Source organism: Labeo rohita, chromosome 17, assembly GCF_022985175.1.
Source record: "Labeo rohita strain BAU-BD-2019 chromosome 17, IGBB_LRoh.1.0, whole genome shotgun sequence".
NCBI lineage: Eukaryota > Metazoa > Chordata > Actinopteri > Cypriniformes > Cyprinidae > Labeo > Labeo rohita.
In genome coordinates, this window is record NC_066885.1 from 28,005,421 (window position 1) to 28,014,587 (window position 9,167).

The 9,167-nt window shown below is 36.0% G+C and overlaps 1 protein-coding gene across 1 annotated transcript; it reads left to right on the forward strand.

Annotated features, from left to right (window-relative positions):
- Positions 1 to 5,855: 5,855 nt before the first annotated feature.
- Positions 5,856 to 8,674, forward strand: mrpl35 (mitochondrial ribosomal protein L35). Its single transcript, XM_051133798.1, has 4 exons — positions 5,856 to 5,982; positions 6,358 to 6,508; positions 6,626 to 6,770; positions 8,349 to 8,674. Exons 1-4 carry the CDS (start codon positions 5,952 to 5,954, stop codon positions 8,535 to 8,537), a joined length of 516 nt encoding a protein of 171 aa, XP_050989755.1. The 5' UTR covers positions 5,856 to 5,951; the 3' UTR covers positions 8,538 to 8,674.
- The last annotated feature ends 493 nt before the right edge of the window (positions 8,675 to 9,167 follow it).

Consider the following 9,167-nt stretch of genomic DNA (forward strand, 5'->3'; position numbering starts at 1 on the left):
TTTGATATAAAAGTGTGGTGTCTTTATGCAAGTTTGATGAGTCAAACTTCCCTTTAGAAATCCCCAACATTTACTTTTAGTATCTGAACTGTCATATGACAAATCCAGTTTTATTGATTTATAGAGATAATAAAGAACCACATCAAAGCCACTTTTATTAAAACAGGACCCATTGGTATATACAATGTGTATAAATGAGTACCATCCCACCTTGCATCTTATGAGGTGCTGAAAATAAAAATAAGGTAATATGCGTTAGCATTCATAACATCACAGACTATAAATGATTTTTGTCTAGACAGTCTGCCATAGTCAACAGGACTTCTTTAAGATCCATCTAACAACTGTCTGTATCTAAGACGGTTATTCCAGACATCCTCCACTGGAGGTCGCTCTGTTAATTCTTGCAAATAAAGGCCCAAGGGCTCTGTCAAGTGGAGCCTGACCACTACATTTTAGTCCAAGAGCAGCCCAGTAAGGAACTATATGGATTAGCCCTATATGGCAAATAGTGACCATTGAAGAGGACGTGGCTTGGGTTATCATGTGGCAGGCAACCTTCTGGTTAACCCGGACACACTTGAAGTCAAATTGATTAACTTGGGTGTGGTGACTTCCTTACTGATGCGGGTTACACATCCTTTGCTGGTATGTATTGGTGCGTTCAAGTCATGATAGATCGTAATTACGAGCTGAACGCACATGAACGTCACCACAAAGTCGTTATTACGAGGGGGAAACTCTAAATTTTCTTTAAAGGACAACTCCACTTCCAGAACAACAATTTACAATAATTTACTCATCCCCTTGGCATCCAAGATGTTCATGTCTTTCTTTCTTCAGTTGTGAAGAAATTATGGTTTTTGAGGAAAACATTTCGGGACTTTTCTCCATATAATGGACTGATATGGTGCCCCGAGTTTGAACTTCCAAAAAGTAGTTTAAATGCAGCTTCAAAGGGCTCTAAACAATTCCAGCCGAGGAAGAAGGGTCTTATCTAGCGAAACGATCCATAATTTTTTTTTGGAAAATAAAAAATTGCATACTTTTTAAGCACAAAAGCTTGGGCAGCACAGGCTCTGGGATGCGCATCCACAACACTATGTACTATTGAATCACGTCGAAAGATCAAAGCGAATGCTCAAAGACTAAGGAAGTGCAAGTAAGTCAAATGCTGTTTACAAACAAAAAGGTACAATGATGTTGGATGATTCTAAAGTTGTAGGAGAAAATAAGATGGAGTTTTTCGCCATACCCTACCTTTTCGAGCTGGAGTACACAGACGATGAACTTCGACGTGATTTGTAGCATTGTGGACGCGCATCCCAGAGCTAGCCCTACAAGTGCTTAAAAAGTATACCTTTTTTTTTTTTTTTTAAATGACCGATCGTTTCACTAGAAAAGACCCTTCTTCCTCAGCTGGGATCATTTTGAGCCATTTGAAGCTGCATTTAAACTACATTTTGGAAGTTCAAAATCGGGGCACCAATGAAGTCCATTATATGGAGAAAAATGCTGAAATGCTTTCCTCAAAAACCATAATTTCTTTACGACTGAAGACAGAAAGACATGAACATCTTGGATGACAAGGGGGTGAGTACATTATTTGTAAATTGTTGTTCTGAAAGTGGACTTCTCCTTTAAGCCCCAAGTTTCCGAGTTGGGGGCGTGTCAGTTAAAAAAAAAAATGTGTCTGATGCAATGGACGCAGACAGAGACAATAAATATAAGGCATCTGTACTGACAGTAAATTTGTTGAAATGAATAAAATGATTTTTTTTTGTAATGTACAGCAAAATACATTATTGTATAATTACCATAGAATATATAATGACACAGTTTACATCACCTTCATAAATTGAATAAAAACAGAAAACAGCAACAACACAATGATGCACATTTATTCGTTATTTTGTAGATGCAAAATTTTAAAAATGTGAAATTTTATGTAGAAAATGTAAAAGAAAAGACTTTTTGTTTATTTACACAGAAGCGCCTGGTAAAGGGGGCTCTTTGCTGACCAAACTCACAGCCGGTGCGATCATAGAAAGGGCAATGAACGGCAGCAATGCCAACACACAGTGGTTGGTGTACACAATGCATTTGGCCAGGGATGGGCAACATCAGCCCTACATCAACTCTAATCAAACACAACTCAACAAGCTCAACAAGAAAGATTTAGAGAAAATGGCACCAAGCACTGCATTGTATACACCGAGTTCCCAGCTCTACTCTGTGCGCTTAAATGCCATTGGACAAGTGTGCATTGTAGTTACGCCAGTGTGGCTTTAGTATTTCAAGGCAAAATGTGTTTCCCCATAGCGTCATCGTGACGCAACGTTGAGAGGTGGAAATGGGAAGGGAACATTAAAGCAAAATTTCAATTAGCCGTTATCTTTATTAATAATCCATAGCTTAAACTATGTTCTCACCTTAAAAAGCTTTTAAAACTACAACAACAACAGTATTATTTATAAAATTACAATGGGCTTGGTCCTCCACCAGGGGTGTTTCTAGGATTTGAAAACATCAGGGGCTGGTGGCAAAAGATCAGGGACTAGTAGTGGTGGATGGGAGCTTACATCATAATTACGTAAGATTTTGTTAGACACAGGTGGGTGAACCTGGATCCTTCTAGGGAGGTCTGGGGGCATGTCCCGCAGGAGAAAATTGGATATATTTTAAAGTTAAATTCATTAATCTGGTGCACTTTGAGAGTTCAAAAATAAGAGCTATAAGTTAACCCATGTTCAGTGTGCAAACATAAAGAAAAAAGGTAGATGACCTTACCCCTCTTCTGATACTCTAATAACATTGGATCATGAACTCACCGTGTGAGCAAAGTCATATTGTGCTTTCGATTAAAGTTCATTTGACAGATACTTTGCCAAAGCAGTGCCACAAAACAACATTGTTACACTATGAAAAAACAGTAAATAGTAATCACTGCAAATAGCAAACATACCAAAGTATTATCACAAAATTATAACTTTACAAAAATATATTACACAAATAAACTAATACATTTAAAATATATATATATATATATATATTTGCATGCAAAAATAGGGCCCCATTTTTTTTTTCTAATTTTTTTTTTTTTTTTTCTGTTTTAATTTTTCTGGACTCCTTTTTAATGGCTAAATTTCATTTTATTAATCAAAAAACATGTCTACTTAATTAAAACAAAGAAACTTATACAATTTAACGTCAATTTATCAAGAGTTAAGTTATGTTTAGGGCCCTATGAAGCGTTTTATTTTTTCTCACCTTGTATTTTAATGTTATCAGATTTGTTTTAGCTTGTCTATTTATTTAAATGCATAAAACAACTTTTATTTATTTCTACAACAGCCTTATGAAATGATGTGTTGTGTATTTAAATTTTTCTGGTTATGAAATAAAGGCATAAAATATTAATTTATCTTTTTATTCATGAAAATTAAATTTTATTTTTGGCAAATAAAGGGGGTGCACTAATAAAATATAAAAGATGGGAGAAATATCGTGTAACAAAGTTTTATTAATTTTTCAACAGTAGTAGTAGTAGTACTGTAGGTACATACCTTCGACTGAATGACTGTAATGTATTTCTGCCACAATGTCTACAAGCTAAACCGAACTTTTATTTTGACAGGTTTCCGTAAAATACCTTTACATTTCTGTGAGTATATAACCCTGGTTTACTCAAATGAACCAGTGAACTGCTCACTAGTACTCTCAGAGCAGTTCTGGAGATGTTCATGCATTTTTTATGGCAGACGCTGAAATCACCTGGAGCGTCACGCGCGCTTGTGTGTAGTAAAGGAAACCGCGCCTGCGTCTGCACCATTCATTCATAAAGAGACACGCAGAACATGCAGGATTCATATTTAAATGGTATTTTGCGGCGTAATATTTACAGATACTAGTCCACAACGCGATTTGTTTAAAGTGTAATGACCGACCTATGATTAATTAATTCAAACTATGACAAATTCCGTGAATTCCTCGGAAATCATACGGCGATACAAAACATTCGGGGCTAAAGAGAAATCTTTCGGGGCTCGAGCCCCGAATGATTAGCCCTAACGACGCCCCTGTCCTCCACCATGACGCTCTCTGTGAGAAATGTTGCAAGGTAAAACAGTTCCTGTGTCAAAGAGCTCCCAGCTAATCAGAATCAAGGACCTATTATTTATTTATTAATTTATTTACAGTGGTGGCCATAATTATTAGAACACTAGTATTTTCACCAGCTAAAAATGGTTTGAAGTCAGTTATTTCTATCTTTTGCTGTAGTGTGTCAGTGGAAATATCAGCTTACATTTACAAACATTCATTTTGCCATTAATTGTAATAATCCAGTGAGATTTTTGTTTGCACAAGGAGTCTGACAACAGGCAGTGCTCCACACAGAGATCTGATCTCATCATCATCCAGTCTGTCTGGAATGACATGAAGAAACAGAACAAACTGAAACAGAGTAAATCCAGAAGAAGTGTGGCAACATCTCCAAGATGCTTCGAGAAACCTACCTGCAAAGCTACCTGAAAAACTATGCATGAGTATGCGTTTAACGCCAGAGCCATTGTAAAACACAGCTGCGACAAGCTTTGATCTCGCCGGTGTCGCCGCCACGCGGTCACGTGATTCACGGAGCTCCGCAAAACAAACCAGCGTTGACGGTACATTTGAATGTGTTTAAATAGGATAGAGAAGACAGTTTCAATATACAGGTATTTGCAGCAGTTTTTGGTAAACATTACAGCATAGTATCTATTGATTTTTATGTCGATTACATTTACAGTATAATTTTATCCTGAGTGATGGAGAGGCAACCCTTTTTTTTTTTTTTTTTTTTACAAATAAAACCAAAAAAAAGACATGGCTACTATAGTTAAACCATGGTAACCACAAATTAACCATGATTTTGCTACACTAACCATAGTTTAACCATGGTATTTGTAGTAAAACTACACTGGTTGTACAAATTGTAATCAGTGCACCAAAAAAACATGGTTACTACACTTTTGCTATAATAAAACCATGGTTAATTTTCGTAAGGGTTACCCTCAGGTATTGCTTACTTATAATGTGACCATGCATGTACTATATTTTAGTTCAATAATATTTATTTAATATTTTAAGGAGTTCATTTAGTACTAAATATTATTTGTCCAATAATTATGGTCCATTAATAAATAACATAAAATAAAATAAATATAAAAATAAGGACCAATGTTAAATAGAGAAAAGGGTTTTAAATTCCAACATATATATATATATATATATATATATATATATATATATATATATATATATATTGAAATAATATTTAGAAATGATTAAACACTATATTTTTAAATGTGAAATTTAAAAGGTTAATAACTTGCATCCTTTTTTAATGATAACACACAAAGAATGCAAGCAAATACTGAATTTAGACCAAGTTTAATGGTGCTAAAAAGGCATTCAGCTGCATTTTATCCCCTTATGTACAGTATATACATATAAATAAATATGGAATCGAGATTGCCACACATGAAAAGTACCACAGGTTCCAAAATAAATAAATAAATAAAAATAACGTTTCTAACATTGGTAGTAAACTGGCATAATTAGACTGTTTTCAGAAGGATCGTGCTATACTGAACACTATATATATAAATATATATAAATATATTTTCTCAGTGGCGTTTATTGTTATCATCATTATTATTATTATTAATATTATTATGAATTTTTTTTAACAAAGCCAGCATCCGTTTACACAAGTATTATTCTTCACAGTTATCTAGATTTAGATGAATATAAAAAGAGCAGACATATTAGGCTTATTTCATGTCTGGTAATCAGTTTTAGGTCATTTTTGGCAGGACCTTTTGCTACCCCGTGTTCTGTGTTTTCGCAGCGCGTTCTGTTTGTCCTATCAGGCCACTGTAGTTGATGCGGCGTCAGTGGCGTTTAAGATGGCGGCCACCTTGACGAGAGGTCTGTCAGGTATGAAATGTGCATATTTAAGTTGTAAGTTTAGAAATATGTTGCTAAAAATGAATACGAGTTTTCTATAGACTTTTAAATTTGGCGTGCATTGGAATATGCAATTAAAATGTCCTGTATCTGCCACAGTATGTGAAGGACGAGTGCGCACTGGACACATTTTCCTCCACAATTTATTGCGTTTGCATTCGACTTTATTATATGTCTTTCTGTTGCATCGTCTTTATATCTTAGTAGAATGTGAAAAATGTGATGAATTACATTTGTATGTCACGCTACTGTAAAATTAGACAATACAAAACGTCCATAAACACTGTATTGTATTCATGTGGCTGTGATCTGTAAACTAGAGTTCGTTCTTTCTCTGGTGATCAGGTTTGCTGAGACCGCTGTCGGTTTTAGGCAGAGACTGTCTCAGACTCACACAGACAGCTCGCTTCTCAGCTGTAGTACAGAGACATGTCTGTAAACCACTGCCTGCTGCTCATCCCACTGCTTCACTCCAACAGACCAGCCTGCTCAATCGGTAAGACCTTATTCTTTTATATCTCTGCAAATGTGTATATTATTCTGTTTATTGTGCGTACACAGCCATTAAAGAATATTTCCTTATTTTCTAATTATGATCTTCTCTGTTCTGCAGAGTAACGCCCCTCATCCCTTCACTGATGCTCCAGCCGGTCAGGAACTTGACATACTACAGTCTGAGGAAAGGCAAGAGGAAGTCTGTCAAGTCGGTTGTTCAAAGGTTTCTCAGGCTACACTGTGGTCTGTGGGTGAGGAGAAAGGTAATTTCCTGCTCACATATTTTTCAGAGCTATCATACAATTATTGGGCATCATGTTCAAAATCCAATTTGGTATTTACAGGTGCATCTCAATAAATTAGAATGTCGTGGGAAAGTTCATTTATTTCAGTAATTCAACTCAAACTGTGAAACTCGTGTATTAAATAAATTCAGTGCACACAGACTGAAGTAGTTTAAGTCTTTGGTTCTTTTAATTGTGATGATTTTGGCTCACATTTAATTAACAAAAACCCACCAATTCACTCTCAACAAATTAGAATACGTTGGCCTTCTGGAAGGTATGTTCATTTACTGTATATGTACTCAGTACTTGGTAGGGGCTCCTTTTTCTTTAATTACTGCCTCAATTCGGCGTGGCATGGAGGTGATCAGTCTGTGGCACTGCTGAGGTGGTATGGAAGCCCAGGTTTCTTTGACAGTGGCCTTCAGCTCATCTGCTTTTTTTGTTCTCTTGTTTCTCATTTTCCTCTTGACAGTACCCCATAGATTCTCTGTGGGGTTCAGGTCTGGTGAGTTTGCTGGCCAGTCAAGCACACCAACACCATGGTCATTTAACCAACTTTTGGTGATTTTGGCAGGTGCCAAATCCTGCTGGAAAATGAAATCAGCATCTTTAAAAAGCTGGTCAGCAGAAGGAAGCATGAAGTGCTGTAAAATTTCTTGGTAAACGGGGGCAGTGACTTTGGTTTTCAAAAAACCCAGTGGACCAACACCAGCAGATGACATTGCACCCCAAATCATCACAGACTGTGGAAACCTTGGTTTCCAAATGAAATACAAAACTTGCTCTCATCTGAAAAGAGGACTTTGGACCACTGGGCAACAGTCCATTTCTTCTCCTTAGCCCAGCTAAGACGCCTCTGACGTTGTCTGTGGTTCAGGAGTGGCTTAACAAGAGGAATACAACTGTAGCCAAATTCCTTGACACGTCTGTGTGTGGTGGCTCTTGATGCCTTGACCCCAGCCTCAGTCCATTCCTTGTGAAGTTCACCCAAATTCTTGAATCGATTTTGCTTGACAAGCCTCTCAAGGCTGCGCTTCTCTCAGTTGGTTGTGCATCTTTTTCCTTCCACTCAACTTTCTGTTAACATGCTTGGATACAGCACTCTGTGAACAGCCAGCTTCTTTGGCAATGAACGTTTGTGGCGTACCCTCTTTGTGAAGGGTGTCAGTGATTGTCTTCTGGACAACTGTCAGATCAGCAGTCTTCCCCAAGATTGTGTAGCCTAGTGAACCAAACTGAGAGACCATTTTGAAGGCTCAGGAAACCTTTGCAGGTGTTTTGAGTTGATTAACTGATTGGCATGTCACCATATTCTAATTTGTTAAGATAGTGAATTGGTGGGGTTTTGTTAAATGTGAGCCAAAATCATCACAATTAACAGAACCAAAGACTTAAACTACTTCAGTCTGTGTGCAGTGAATTTATTTAATACACAAAATAAATGAAGTTTTCCACGACATTCTAATTTATTGAGATGCACCTGTATATAGTCCAGCCTACACACCTGAACTGAAACTGGTTCTTCATGTGTTCAATAATACTGTTGTTTTTTAGGCTGGATATAAGAAAAAGCTGTGGAAGAAGTCAGCAGCCCGCAAGAAGCGCCTCAGAGAACATGTATTCTGTAATAAAACTCAATGTAAATTGCTGGACAAGATGACAACACCCTATTGGAAAAGAAGAAACTGGTATCTCAACGACCCATACCAGAAATACCATGATAGAGTGAACCTGAAAGTGTAAAACCATCCTAACCTTATTCTGTCCAGTGTTTAAGCAAATAACAGCATAATACAATTGTGTATGAATGCACTATTTAAGAATACGTTGAGGATTCATGTTTAACTGCTCCTGAATAAATTTTCAATTGTTACAGTTTATTTCCTTTTATTTATTTCAATTTGTTACAGAAATATTTAGTTATATTAGGAATTTAGGATTATTAGTTTTCTGCATTTTAATGCAATGCAGTTGGTTTCAGAAATGAATTTAAATTAAATGTTTATTGATGAAATACTGAAAACACATAACAATGAAAATTCATAACAATTCTATAATTATAATTATACAATCTACACTACCAGTCAAAAGTTTTTGTAAGATTTTTTTTAATGTTTTTTTAAAGAAGTCTCTTCTGCTCACCAAGCCTGCATTTTTTTTATCCAAAATACAGCAAAAGCAGTAATATTGTAAAAATATTTTTATTATTTAAAATAACTGCTTTCTATTTGAATATATTTCAAAATGTAATTTATTTCTGTGATCAAAGCTAAAATTTCAGCATTATTACTCCAGTCATATGATCCTTCAGAAATCACTCTAATATGCTGATTTGCTGTTCAAGAAACAATATTTATGATTATTTTTGTCAAT